At 37.7% G+C, this 15,225-nt stretch overlaps 1 protein-coding gene across 1 annotated transcript in view; it reads left to right on the top strand.

Moving 5' to 3' along the window:
• COG3 (component of oligomeric golgi complex 3) overlaps window positions 1-15,219 on the top strand; it is a 33,075-nt gene extending 17,856 nt beyond the window's left edge. Inside the window, exons 15-23 of the mRNA XM_056327635.1 lie at window positions 1,245-1,369; window positions 3,004-3,093; window positions 4,974-5,094; window positions 7,441-7,529; window positions 7,629-7,763; window positions 8,969-9,044; window positions 10,729-10,856; window positions 11,757-11,855; window positions 13,091-15,219. Of these exons, the coding sequence (XP_056183610.1) occupies window positions 1,245-1,369; window positions 3,004-3,093; window positions 4,974-5,094; window positions 7,441-7,529; window positions 7,629-7,763; window positions 8,969-9,044; window positions 10,729-10,856; window positions 11,757-11,855; window positions 13,091-13,120 (893 nt within the window). The 3' untranslated portion in view covers window positions 13,121-15,219. The remainder of the gene's footprint in view (window positions 1-1,244; window positions 1,370-3,003; window positions 3,094-4,973; window positions 5,095-7,440; window positions 7,530-7,628; window positions 7,764-8,968; window positions 9,045-10,728; window positions 10,857-11,756; window positions 11,856-13,090) is intronic.
• The last annotated feature ends 6 nt before the right edge of the window (window positions 15,220-15,225 follow it).

Here is a 15,225-nt window from a genome sequence, read left to right as displayed (position 1 = left end):
TATATTTGATTACCTGGTAGCTTCTTCCTTTTGGCTTGCAAGGTCTGCAAAGGTGTTTCTGGCTGTTTCTAGCTGGACTCCTCAAATCCTGTTGAGAGTGGAGTTCATCTTGCTTCAAGCCAGGTGTGTGACATTTGCAAGTCCTGTAAACACCACCTGCATTCAGGAGGTGGAAGGAACCTGTATGGTGTAATTTGAAGATAAGTGTCTGAGATAATTGGGATTATTTGCCCTTCAAAGGTGCTGTGCTCCAATTTCAGTGCCTGCAGAAGTAGCTGAATTGACTAATAAATAGCCTAGAAATCTCAAACTGACAACTAAGGTCTTACAGGCCTTCTAATTACTGTGACAATATATTTGTTGTTGCAAAAGGTAGAAATAAATTATTGAATTGTTTTGGACAACTCCTGCACTGATCACATGAACACTTCACAAGTACTTACTCCATCACTAGGTAAAACTTTAAAAATTTTACGTTTTTAAATGTTTGCTAATTGCAATCAGAGTTCTGATGCTATTGACTCAGCTGTTTTCCAGGGTTGAAGGACAGAATGAAAAGAATGCAAGACTTCTGTCTGTCGGGTGTTGGAAAAACCATTCCAAGCGTACGGAATTCTTACAAAAGTTACCCAGGAGCGACGCTTTTTTATGTTTACAACCCCCTCATGACAAAATTGGTTTTGCCATTATTTCTGTCGTTATTAACATGACGTTTAAACCCTACACTTTCTGCAACTGTTTCATCCATTTAGGATTATCCTCAGCAGAAGGGAAAGCATGAAGAAGTAAAACTGATGGAATGGGGTTCCCCCCTCCCTTTTTTTTTTTGCCTCTTCTGAGCATCTCCTGTAGTGCCATGATCACTAACTATTTTTTTCTTTTTTCTCCTATGCTTTTTTTCAGTAATTGAGCATTTCATCTGTTGAGCTTGGTTAGGGGTATCTGTGTGTGTGTCTCTCATTGGAGACATGCCTGTAAAGCTAACTCATTATAAAACGGTTGAGCTAGGCCATCCCTGAAAGTGGATTCATGTCTGTCAGAGCTATGTGCTCTATACACATCAGAAATCTAGTCAAGACCTGCTCAGAATGAAAAAAACCAAACCCAACCCTAACCTGTTTGGGTGCAATAAAATATGTCTTATTACTGTGAAGTCAGTATAAAGTGTAGTCAATATTGCAGTCTACTTCACTTGAAAGGACAGATGGGCAAGTTTTTCATGTCTGTATTTTATTTTTAAACAGGTTCAGCAGAATCCCTTAATCCCAGGCACCAGACCACGATTTCACCAGCAGATCTGCATGGAATGTGGTATCCTACTGTCAGAAGGACCCTAGTGTGTCTCTCCAAACTGTATAGATGTATAGATGTATGCAAAAATTTCTTTATCTAATTTTTTAGGTGAAATTATGAAGTGTGTAGCACCATATCTAAATATTTTAATGTAAATTAGGATTGGACAATTACTGACCTCTGCTATTGCTTAGTCTTTTTGCTGCTATCTTTGTGTAAAACAAGTGAACTGACAAATTTAGGTCATAATTTCCAAGACAATTTTGTATTTTTAGAATTAGAAAAAAGTCAGTAGTTTGTACATCTGTTGCTTTTGCTATTACAGTAATAGTTCAGTGTCTGATGCTCAAGACACTGCTCCAAAGTTGAGGAGTGAACAGGACGAGAAAGAATAGAAGGTTTTGGGTTGATTATAGAGAACGATCTTACTGTTGAAATTCCTGGGTGAATGTGTTTCTTGCTATGTGCTTTGCAGGAGATCAGACAAGGTGATATTTCTGGTCTTAAAAATAGTGATGTTACTACATTTTAGAAATGTTCTCAAAATTTTTTTATGACACATCTTTGCACTTTCCAAAATGGAGCAGACATTTCCATAGTTTAAGAAAGCAGGAATCTTCATGTCTAAAAGAAACAAAAGCAATGTTTACTTCACAGGTATTTTGAGACTCGCCCTAGTAGGTGACAGATTTATGTCTGTAACCTAATAGCATAAAATGCTAGTAAGTCTCTGAGAAACAAAATGTGTGTTTTGCTTTTCTGTACATGTTGTATCTTTGTTAGATACATTTAATGCATTTAAAAATATCTTTGATAAGTGTTATGTGAAACTGCTACCAAGATGCTATTTGCTTAAAAAGAAGCTGGGAAATATTAATACTTTATTGCTTAATATATCAATCTCATTAAAGATAAATGAGTATTTGCCCTTGTTTCCAGCTAGACCTTTGGAGATGAGGTTGTTTTTGCGTTGTTTGCAAGGCTCATTTATAGTGTCTGCACAGTGTTATTTATTTATTTCCCCACTGAGAGATTCTAGCAGGCCTGGTATGTGGTGCCTGCACCCTGCATATAGGAGAAGACATTGAATGAAGTGGCATTGGCAGGTCTTGGGGCAGTCAGGGCTGTGACGTACTAAGCTGGAGTGCTGGTGGAGGTGAGCTATGTTCCTACAGCTAGCTCAGCCATATGATCTAGTTGCTGCAGCTTAATGAGTTACTCTGTGTCACCTGGGCCATGGCAGCTGTCATGTTTGTTTACCAACCTGGTGCAAATGGTGAGGTAATTTTGAGTTTGCTTGAGGTTAAGCTCACTTGAATGATCTCACGTCTATAGTAAGTATAAATTGTGCACACAGATAGTTACCCTGACACGTAAAGTGTCTAGTCAGGTTACCCAGTAAAAACATCGTTCATGCCGTTAGCTGTGAATGCATTAGGTGTCACTGACCGTGGCACTACCCAGCTGCAAATTCCGAGCCGGAGGGTGAACAGGGCGTGCTTGAGTATCCCTGTATCCAGTCTAAGTGCTGTAGCAAGCTTTTATATATGAACGCTCCATCCTGTCTTACTGCATTTAGGTGACATGCTTGTAGCTAAGTAATCTAGAGCTTTATGTGCTGGTAAGCACATCCTTCACAAGATACAGCTCTTACATTCTGCTTAAGCTTTGCTAACACCTTTTTCTGGTCTGATTTCCTCTTCCCCGCAGAGGGCAGTGTTTCAGGGATTATCGCAGGAGGCCTTATCTGCCTGTATCCACTCGCTGCTGGGAGCTGCTGATTCTATCAGCAAAAACAAGGTCAGCATCTGTGCTTTGGGTATGATCTCTTTTTTCCACCCGTGTATATCTAAAGCCGTGAAGTAGTGGTTCAGAATTCTGTTGAAATCTCAGTGAAAGCATGTTGCTCTGCCCCCAGAGACCTGATGGATTTGCCAGCTTTTACTTATGGTTAATGCATTGTAAAGCAAAGATAATGATTCACATGCTAGCCTGTCTGAAAAGGTGGAATGCAAATCATAGCAATCATGTTTACAGGCTGCTCTGGCTCATGTGAATTCAATCAAGTGATACCTAAATAAAAATTTCTGCTATAAATCTCTGCTCCCTGTATTTGTTTTCACTGCCTGTTACTCTTCCTTTTTTTCTCTGCCTTCATTGTTTGCATTTTCAAAAATCTTTCTCAATATTAAATTCACTGGGAAGATTTGTTAAGTATTCTCCATTCAGAACTGTCTGTTAACAGAAAGCTTGATCTGATGTGTTGCTCAGCATTCAAGACAGTTTCATCACATAATTTTAACTTTAAATGTTACTTTCAGTAGTTGGAGTAAACCTTTTTTCCTCTCACAGTTCCTTTAATATAAATATGGTAGTAATTTGCTAATTCCTAACAGTCAGGAAGTTAATTAAAAAAAAACCCAAACCTTAGTAGGCTGAAAATTGTTGGATTTGTATAAGCAATAAATATTTAGTAATGAAAAAAGTTTTAATTGCCATTAGAAATAAAGAGCTGTTTTGAAGTATTTCTTTTGAGTATCCTTTGAAAAATATCTGTTAAATGTAGTAACTTTAAAAAGAAATTCAAACAGTTTCCTTCTAGCTTGAGCAGATAACTGTTTCATATGGAATTGATTCAGAGTTCTACAGTTAATTACCCGTTTGAGCACTGTACATCCCAGATCACCATCGACTTAAAGTATTGCAGAGAATGAAACTCATCATGCAGTGAACCCTAGATAGGTTGGCCCAGGACTAGGATCTGGACCGCTTTGTTCTTGATGCAAGTTAATTTATCTGGTGAAATAGCGCATGTAAGAATAAAAACTATAAAATCTCAAGAAACCCTTCCACCACATTTTTTAGTAAACACTTCTATTTGTTGAAACTTCAGATTTAAATCTAATTTCTTCTTTACTGTTTTATTTAATATTATATCAAGGAAAGTTTTCTTCCAGCTTGCAAAATCAAATATGAATTCTTGAGTCTTCCTCCATTTACCTCAATGAGCCATGAACTTCAAAGATTAAAAGCAGCATGCAGTATAAAGCACACAGCTAAAATAACAAGCAGTGCAAAACTGATACTCAACAGTGTGAACTTGGCCTTGTTTTATTCTTTGTATCTTTGCTGTACTGTTTAGAAATTAACTAAGCTTTGTGTTTAATGACGTGAGAAAAATGCTTCATAAGACTTTTGCACAATAGCATGGTTAATCAAAGTTATTATGGAAATGTTAACTGTCTGGCTTTTTTTTAATCATCGTAATGATTAAAAAAATTTAGAATGTCATGTTTTTCAACTATAAATTATATGAATTACATGAAATAATTTCTGGCTCTTGTGAAGAATAGGTTTGTATCTTTCAAATAACGGATACCTGTACTTAATGCGGACATTTAGTAATATGGCTGTGAAATCTAATTCTTCTAAGAAAAGTGAATAAAGTCTGCTTCTGTAGAGTGGTATGTTAGCAACAGTACAGAAGTGGGATTTGTTGATCCCAGAGTGTAGTTAGTGGCACTGCAGACTAGTGGAAAAAGCTTGTTAGGAAGATTCTAGTATTAGTTTTGTTATAGGCTGTAACTAATAAAAGTGAAGGTGTTGAAATTTTGCTCTTCATGTAATTGTTGGCATTTGTTTAACATGTAATGCATGTTGTTTTTCTTGTTGTGCCGTAGACCCAGGTTGATGGACAGCTTTTCTTAATAAAACACCTTTTGATTCTTCGTGAACAAATTGCTCCTTTCCACACTGATTTCACCATTAAGGAAATTTCCCTGGACCTTAAGAAAACTAGAGGTACTAAACAGTTGCTGGCTACAGAATGGGATGGGATTGTCCTCCCTCAATGAGCCAGCAAAACTGGGTTTATTTTATGTTCACCTGCAATGACCTGTACGCTTGTTCTAATCTCTTGCTTTGTTCTTAAGCTTTTCTGAAAAAAAAAAAACAAAACCAAAACCCCAACAAAAACAACCCAAACCATTCTCTGATTTAGGGTAATTCAAGAGTATCTAACATGTTCTTTATTTTTGTATGAAATGCATTTGACTGCTTTTTACTGCTGACCTAATTTAGTTATCCAGTCCTTTTTAAGAACAGCTAAGTAATCTCTATTTCTATTGCACAGAGATGTCTTTCCTCTTTTCTGACCCTTTAAAAGAATATTTTTTGTTACTGCTGTTTAGCAGGTGAATTTAACAATACATAGTTGACTTGCCTAGAACTAGTGAAGATTTCCTAGGCCTTCCTGTGAGCTTTTGTTTTGGAAAGGATTTCTTATGCTGCAAGTTCAAGAAAGTATCGTTGAACAGTTTCATGTAGCAACCATGTCTGTTATAGGAAGGGAGAGCAGAGGGTAGTGGCCATGGTCATGATTTTTGAAATTTACTGTGGTTCCTTTGTAAAATGCAGGAAAAAAAACCCCTCTCAATACAAAACTGAACTGTCATGCACTTGTCAGGTTTATAAAGATAATGGGAAAAATAATTGGAAGCATGTCAAGTTTCTTTTCTTCCATTCTAGAAGAGAAAGCTGAAAAAATAACTTTGCTTTTCTGCCATCTAATATGCTGCTGTTTTAACTCTGAAGCAAGCAAATCTTACACTAACCATTTCACCTATTGCATTTGAACATCGATGAAACCTCCTACCTGTTGAGTAGTTTCTAGTTGACTGGAGGTTAAAGGGCAAATACATCCTTTTGGTGTCTTGTCCTGGCTGACACACAAGTTTGTTCTCCATTTTCATTTAATTGAATAAATTTTTGTGCCAGCCAGTGCTTTTCACATGGTAGTGGTAAGTAATGGAAAACTCTTTCTTTATATTGGGTGGTGGCGATGGTGTTGGAAAGATGGACATTGTGCTTAATTCTTAATGTAGTGTAGCATAGGCCAGTAGGGCTTTTGTATTCAGGATGAGTTGTAGAAGAAAAATAATGTGGCTAATAGGAGTGTTACTGTTTTCTAGCCAAGATTTCTGCATATAGATTTAAGATTTAATTTGGCATTTATAGACAAAGGGACACTGCTTAATGTAAAAGTCATGCTTCCACCCAAATTTTTTTTTGTAGTAATATAATGCTAAGGTTCATTTAACTGAAGTAAACAGTGGGGAGTCACACTGACTAGATTATAGGGTTCTAATCAAGAATTTAGGCTCTTTTTGGAGTCAGTGAAGTTTCTGAAATAATGCAGGGAACATAATTAATCTATCTTTGCAGTCTCTTTTTAACTGCCTAGGAGTGCAGATTCTTAGTTCAGTGCAAAACCTACATGCCTAGGTATCTAGTATTCCCTCTGTTTGATGCCTTTGACAGCACTTTTAACTCATGTCTGGTTTCCCTCCCATTGTTTTATACAGCAAGAGGGGTGCAGAACTGCTTTTGAAATTAAAAAAAAAAAAAAAAGCACAGATGTTTGTGTGGGATGATAAATGAATGGCGTTAGGGCAATAAGCCATACTGAAACTGTACTGATAATTTTCTTTTTCCCAGTTTGACTAGATTTCAAGTTGACAACATCCTGTTAACACTATAGGAATAATTTCAGTATCTTGTGCTAATTACAGACATTGGTGCTTTTCTTTCTTGGGACTTCTGTAGAGACCATAAACATGAGTGTATTTCAACCTTGATGTTTTGTTGTTTAGTCCTAACTAAAATAATGAAGCACTGAGGAAAAGAGTGCCAGTTCTAAGTTATTTCATGCAGCTGTACTTGGTTTTCCCAGGCAACATGGTCCAAATTCTGCATAAGGTTTATAAATGCTTAACTACATAGCTTATGTAAAAGTCTTTCACTTCTAGCTACAGTTACAAAAGGAAAAGAGCTCGCACAATTTGCGTGCTGATGGCACTACAGCTAGTATCAGTCATTTGTTAGGTTCATGTAATGTATATGTCTGTTTAGACTGTACAACTGTTAGATTCAGGTTTGCCATAGGTACAATTGAAAAGTAGTGGATCAAGTTCTGTGTGTTTCTGTGCCTGTGCACTTGTGCATCCACACCTAGTGGTAGTGGAGATATTAATGTTATAGTCCTAATCATGCTAGGCCATTCTTTGTGTGTAAATGAGTGATTGAAGTTTTTAATTCCTGGAGCTGAATGCCATTGACTTACAATGTGAGTGACTTTATGATTCACAGATGCAGCATTTAAAATCCTGAACCCTAAGACAGTTTCAAGATTTTTTAGACTAAACAGCAACAACGCCTTGATACAGTTCTTACTGGAGGTAATATGGAGTGTTATTGCATTAAGAAAAATTGGATCATTCAGGCAGGTGGTGATCTCTGGCAAATAAAAAGGAGAGAATTATTGTCTTCTGTTCAAGGGTACTCCAGAAATCAGAGAACATTATATCGACTCTAAGAAAGATGTAGATCGTCATCTGAAATCAGCTTGTGAGCAGTTTATTCAGCAGCAAACCAAACAGTTTATAGAACAGCTGGAGGAGTTCATGACAAAGGTACAAACATGTTATGTTCATTAACCTAACTGAAATACCAGTAGGACAAGGGAATTAGTATTTAAATTGGGTATAGGAGAAGCTGCTAGTTCTGTCTGATTTACTGAAGACGGTGGCATTTCCCATTATAAGGTCATGATTCCCTTTAAGTTCCAACAACAATTTTCCGGGCATTTTTGAGATTAATGGATTAAAGGAACATGGTGTAGTTCATTTGTAAAAACAACCCTTAATACATTTTGATCAAGAAGCTTTAACGTTTCATTGACTTGAAACAGGTCTGTGAAAGTTGGCAAAAGCTTTTCTGTTTGCGCAAAAATGCCTACTTTGACTGAATGAGTAAGCCTTCAAAAATAATCTTGGGTCCTGTGTGTTTTTGAGGGACATCTTAGACTATGGCTGTGAAGTGTGTTAAATTTTTCTGTTCTCAGCATGTTTTACACCAGTGAGGTGCTTGCTGAGCAGGACTTACCTCCCAAGTCCTGTTCGTGACAGAAATTCCTGATAGAAGTTGGTCAGAAAGACTGGGCATTCTAGGGGATAGATTGTTACAACGTACTTCTTTCGACAACCTGCTGTAGAGCTCAGGATTTTTAAGCATCTTGAGAAGACCACACAGCAAGATCTGTTACTTCTGGAAAATGAAGTGTGTGATGTGGATCCTTATTTATGGAAAATGTGGCCTCACATCTCAAAGTGGGGCTACAGCATTCCATGGACATCATAAATATCCAAATATCCCAGCTGCTCTTTTTTGAGAATTTAGAAGATTACAGTATTAAATTTACCAATGCCTGTCAGACTGGGGTGAGGAGCCAGTGGCATGCCTAAAATATAGGTGGGTAACTGGTGGGGTTGACAGGTTGTCCAGGTGATCCCAGTGATTCATTGGGAATCTGGGGAGTTTGACTAACCTGCTTAAGTATAAACCTCTTTTGAGGTTTTGTGTCCTTAGGTGCCTAAACATCTTTGTAAATTTAATCCTGTTTTAAATTTTATTTTCAAGAAATAATCATGGTTGTAATTTTAAATTGCACTTCTGTCAGGCTGCTTCCCCTGTGTGGTGTTAAGTCAGGGCTTGGAACGGAGAGAGCCGGGGAGATTCCATACACTGCAGTATCTAACAGACTTGCGCAATTGTGGCTTGGTCACTTTGTTGTGAGTTCAACTGAAAGAAACTAATTTATTGGTTGTACTTACTTTAGGTAGCTGCTTTAAAAACAATGGCTACTCAAGGAGGTCCCAAATACAGCCTTTCGCAGCAACCGTGGGCGCAACCAGGTATTTGCCTTGTTTTATATTCATGTTACTCCTGAGGTGCTTGTAGGCTGATAAAGCTTTGATAGTTTATTACTTTGAGACTTCTTCTAAAAACTTTTCATCAAATGGAGAAAGAAAACCTTTCCATTCACCATTTTTGGTAGACCAATAGAAGCTGCGTTATATGGGGCTCAGGTATTTCAGAATGTCATTTGTCTCTGTACCTGACTTCTAAAGCATAGGAGTCTGAAAAGCTGGTCAGATTAATTTGGACTGTGAGACTGTGATTGATTTTGAAAAATTCTAAGTACCTAAGAACTGTCTGCCTTTTTCTTGAAAATCCTGGCTTCCATTTTTACCTCTGTGCTAGTTTAAATGTCTTAAGATGCCTCTAAATCAAAACCTGACAAACTTCAGAATATGTATTTAATTGGTGCAGTAGATGAATGACTTGAGTATTTCTCAGGCTGTGATTGTTCTTGCATGAAAACAGCATTTCTGCAACTGCATACAGAATGTGCTTAAGGAATTATTTGATTACATTTAAGATAAAGCTTTTGCTTTTGTAGCAAAAAAAGAATCTGCATTGAAGCTTTTATTGTCTGTACATTTGGTACCTGCTTTATTTTCAGTTTTCCTGCCACTATGCAAAAAATTGAATCTAGCTTCGTTTTCTTCTTCTTAAGAATTAAAATGTGGATGCTTCCTAGGAACATTTGGAGTAGTTTAGACGTTCCTGGGTTGTTTTGCTCTTCACATTACAAAGTTGTGCTTTTGGGTGACACTGAGAAATCTGTTTATTCCAATCCATACATTGGAACCTTCTGTTGCATCATGTCCTTAAAATGCAAAGCTAGCCTCGTTCATTCATAATTCAGTGCTGCTCCATGGGTCAGACACTCTCAAGGGCTAACTTGAGCTTCTACTTAACATCTCCTGCTTCTTCGGCAGTGTTTTTAATGTTTGTTTGGAGATAATTATGTGTGTAGAGGCAGATCTAAGCAGAGCTTCTGCTGTTTCTTGGAGTCATTTGCCTGGGAAGCAGGAGTAGGGAGAAGATTTAGACACAGTAAAAACTGAGGGGAAAAAAATACAGTATATTAACTTTGATACTTTAAAGCTACAAAATGTACTTTTCCCCTGCCCTTTAAGCAAAGATTTTGTAATATCATTAAAATACTGAGCAATAAAGAAAGAAGGTCTGGTCTGAGAGAGGATTCCCGTTTGGTTGATTGAAAATCCAGATGGCTGCACAGCCTTTATTCTTACAGACGTGGCCTGTGGTCAGTAAGGAGAATTTGTGACAGGCTCTTCTCTTCACTAGCACTGTTTATTTCCCAGCAGTTTCTTTTCCAGACAAGTTTTCTAGGGGGGAGGCTATTTAGAACATTGTTGCTCTTGGAAGGCTCTTGGAAGGTGGTGACTTCAGGAACCTCAGGAGGATGTGGCAGCTTGCAGAAATGGGTTGGATGCATTTCCTGTAGGGAAAGAGAGGCTAATGTCATGGGTAGGTCCCAAAAGAAAAGCCTTGTCTGGCGTGCTGTGGTTGTATGATGCTGCACAGACCGGTCATCCCCTCTTGCCCTTTCACTCAAACCTGTGGTTATGATCAGCCCCAGTAAAGTGGAGGTGATACTCTAGAGTGTAGACTTCAACTAGCAGAATGACATTTTAGCCTGTTAAGCATATTTTCTTTTACTTTCAGCAAAGATCAATGATCTGGTCTCTTCCACTTACAAGACAATAAAAACAAAGCTGCCATCAACGTTACGAAGCATGTCGTTATACTTGTCCAATAAAGATACGGAATTAATTTTGTTTAAGCCAGTTAGGGTGAGTATTGCTAGGTGTACTTCAGCATGTTTTTCTGTAGTGTTGGGCCTTCATTTAGTTAAAGACTTTAAACACATTTTGTGGATTGTTCGCCTTATATTTCTGTGTGTATATGGTTATATGTATAACATATCTATATAAATGTATGTGTATCTATACAGACACAAATACATACACGTGTCTGTAGAGTTACTCTAAGCTACCAGTCCAGCCAGTAAACATGACGCATACCATGTGTATGTAATAGTGAACAAACTATAACAGTCACTGTGGTGTCCCTGATCTGAGAAGCCTGTTGTAAAGACGCACAAAATAAAGTAAAACCAAACCAAAACCCAGTCTAGTGATGTTTTATAATGCTACGTTTAGCTTTAAAACCCAAAACAAAACAGCTGTCCTGCCCTCCATTATACTCAGCCTACATAACATACACGTTACAGGGAAAGTAACTGGTTCTGTTCATTCTGCATGTCTTCCTTAACACCATACGAGCTACTATAAAGAAAATTAACTCTGTCCTAGCCCAAACTAGTACAGCTTGGTCAGTTACACATGGGCAGAAGCACTGGAGGCAGAGAGAATGATGCAGCTTTAATGGGAGACCCACTGCAAGCCCACCAGAAAGAGCAAAGCTTCAGTTTTAAGCTTCCAGGCTAAGTCCATAGGACTCAGTGGTTCACCTTAGCGTATCTTAGCTGAGTTTTCATCTCACAGCCAATGTGGATCCCTTGTGGCTGTTTTAGGGGCTTGTTTTAGAACAAAAGCTCTTAAAGCTCAAGTGCTTCTCCCTATCTGGTCACTTCAATAGCTATTCCATGTACACTGTGCTTATTCTGGTTTGTGTTTGAGATGGGTGTTGTGGTTTTTTTATACTGAGTTTTTTCTTCTTTCCTTTAAAAGAATAACATTCAGCAAATGTTTCAGAAACTCCATGCTTTGTTAAAGGAAGAATTTAGTGAAGAAGATCTCCAGATCATAGCTTGTCCTTCAGTGGAACAGGTATATATGGAAGCTCCCTGTTTTATCCTTTACTCTTTCATGTAACTGGCCTTTTTTAAACATTAATTTTTTTCATTTTTAGTATTTTTAGTGTTCAGAATCTTTGTTTATTTACTGTACCCCTTAATCCTGGATGATTAAACCCAGGGCTTTATCCGAACTCTAGGCTCTCAGCTAAAAGGGGTTTTTTTTTGTTTCTTTTTATGAATATCCAATAGATTTTTTTTAAACTGAAGGTGGTGATTGACATTGCTGGGGATTGAGTTGTACAACATCATGGCAGAATCTTGCCATTTCTGGGCATTGCCTTTACGGAGAGCTATCAAAGCTAGTGAATATGCTTTAAAAAAGCCTCTGTGTTTGAAGGCAGTCTTGCTTTTGACAAATGCAAAAAGCAGCAACTTTTACATTTAGGAAGCATGAGAAAGAATCACAAGGGTTCATTTGAAGTAAATTGCATTGGGAAAATGTGCAGATGTTTATGGTAATGTAACCCTGCATGATAAGGTCTTTAGTCTCTGAGATGATTTGGATTAAGAATTCTCTGTATTAGGATGCTCTGACAGAAACTAAATAGGTTTTTAAAAATCTCACTTTACCCTTAGTGGTTCAGGGAATGTGGATAGAATTGTGATTATTCCAGGATGCCAATGTTTAAACAGATTATCTAGTTTAGATTAGAGGACGTGGCCTGCAGTGAATGTGGCTCCAGGGATGTGTGGTAACTGTCCTGGAGCACAGAGTGGGAGTGGTGCACTGGAAGGAGGTGGGGTTGTGCTAGAGGAGATGGCTTCCTCTAATTATCTATTAATCTGTAGGATCAAATGTCCTACAAACAGAAGTGTATGGGAAACTGTATCGTAATCTATGTGAAACAAGTATTGTGAAGGATCCTCAGTGTGGTTCAAATATCTAAGATGAACATTAACACTTTTTGCCAGTATATGTATTATTCGTAATTCCTTGACAACGCATGAAGTCATACTAGACACTTTGACACAGTAGGTTGTGACTGCTGAAACGACTAGTCGGCATGGTCAACAATTGTGTTTTAAAAAGCCTGTGGGTGGGCATTTGACTGGAAATTTTGGCTAGTAGTTATTGTAGCTGTCTTCTCTGGATTCATCTAAGGCTCTGTCTGCTTCCTAGGAATCCTGTTTAAAGGTTAAAACGTAAGACATCAGTTCTGAAACTTAGCCGCTCTGTCTAATGTAGGCTTTCCTTTTGTCTTTCAGGTGAACTTACTTTTATCGATGTCTAAGTAGCCCAACAGTGAGGCTGCTTGAAATATGCTTCAGCTGAATGCCGAGCAGTGAAGGGAATGCAAAGACATTTGCTTGAAGTAGACTAAGGATCCCACTGTGCAGGCCAGTCTGCATCAAAACTATTCAGGCTGCTTAACCCTGGTTTAGGAAAAAAAGAGAAAAAAGGTTTTATTGATTTGTTAAAGGCCTTTCTGTTCATTGGCTTGAGAAATGAGGGTGAAGAAAATATAACGAAACCCCTTTGCTGATCACTTATGAAAGCTCAGTTACTGCCTTATCCAGATGTTTTCAGAGTTGAAATATCTTTTTTTTATATATGTAAAAACCTTTCTTGCATTCCTTTAATAAGCTGATGTATGCAGTGAAAAGCTGTACTTTCAAAGACACACTGGAAATAAAGAGGAGGGAATCGAATGGGAGCAGTAATAGGTATTTGCAAGGCTTGGAGGTAAGCACGTTTGGTATGAGAATTTGACTAAAGCAGGCATGCTCTGATATTTCTTTAATTCCCAAAAAATCCTGGCAGTCAACCATGTGCTTGAACATAATTCAGACATTCTTAGTTGGGCAAACTTTATTTCCCACAAGCATTTCTTGAAACGCTGGATGTGCTGTTTTTCTTACACTGTTGTGACTGGGAGCTGTGAGGTCTGACCTGAAGTTTCGTGCTCTAACCTTCTGCCATGTAAAGAATCTCAGATCCTTGAGATTTGCAATGGAAAGTTGTGCAATATAATTTCTGTTTCTGAGGGAATTGCATGTTTGCAGGTGCTTCACAGCAAAGCTTGGCATTGAGATTCTCATTTACTTAGTTTTGGGTCAGAGTTGGTTTTTTGCTTTACCCAAGATCAAATGGTGGTGTCATATTGTTTAAAGTGGGAACTGGGACTTGTACAGCCTTTGTGCGCTGGAGTTGAGTGCTAGTTAAGGGGGGTGTGGGGATGTCAGAAATGGAGTGTTCAAGCCTGTCAAATCAGCATTGTAAACAGGGGATAAGTACTCGGTAACTGATAAACGGTGCACACTGTTCAGGATGCATTAATTGGTCATTATTTCAGAAAGCTGAGTACTAAACACTTGGCCATTAATGGAATGAAGCACTACAGGTAGCTTTAGAGTGTCTCAGTGTGTAAGTCTTCATTGTGCAGCACTGCGAAAGAAGAATGTGGTGACTTACATGGCAGATTTTTAACTTATTTATAAAACCTGTTCTGTAGTTTAAATATGTAGAAATTTCCATGCACATCAGTGGTGTTTTGATTTAATAATTTTCTTGTTATAAATCGTGGCTGGAGACTAAGATGGTAGGATTTCAGTCTACCATGAGAAGAGTTGCAGCAGTGGTGCTGAGGTACAAAAAAATGGTACTCGTAAAACCTTATATAACTCCTTAAAAAAATACCTAAAGGAACTAACAAGGAAGAAAACTTGCCCATTCTTTTTACTTATGTAGAAATACAGGCTGTAAAATAATGTCCAGTGCATTGTAATATATGTATATTTGGTTTTTATAAAGTTTTACAGAAGGACTGCATGGTCGCTGTACAGAGTTATGACTGACAATACAGACATTGTACAGAGAAGACGTGAAGGGTAAACCTTTGCAGTAGCCACTCTTGTGCTTGGGATCTTTTTCTCTCTAGGAGTACCCAGACAACTCTAGGACAGCTGGTTGAAAGATTAGAAGAGCAATCAGTTTATACAGCCTGTTTGCTAAATGAACATTTGTTTAAACATGTACAGTTTCAGATATTTACGTTTACAAATAGTGTAAATACTTTCAAAAGATTAATTTAAGATGCTTTATATTATCTGACTAGAAACTTGCTGGTTTTAATTTTTTTAAATAAAAACGTTGCCTCCTATTTTGGTCCAAGAGTAAACCTTCATTCTGTACCCTGAGGCTTGTCTGTCAAGATAACTGTAATACAGAGACAATAAACATCCTGTAAGCACAGGCAGTGCATCACTGAGAAGTGTTCTTTTTTAGCAGTAAATTGACTTTATTTGGCACAGATGTATACCTGAGTGCTGAATGTACAGCTAATTGTTAAAGTAATGCCTCTTTATGGTTATAATAAAAGTAAATTTGTATTTTCCTTACT

This window comes from Falco biarmicus, chromosome 2, assembly GCF_023638135.1.
Source record: "Falco biarmicus isolate bFalBia1 chromosome 2, bFalBia1.pri, whole genome shotgun sequence".
In the NCBI taxonomy this organism is placed as follows: Eukaryota; Metazoa; Chordata; class Aves; order Falconiformes; family Falconidae; genus Falco; species Falco biarmicus.
Note: the sequence above shows the minus strand (reverse complement) of the source record. Positions and strands in the feature narration are given on the sequence as shown.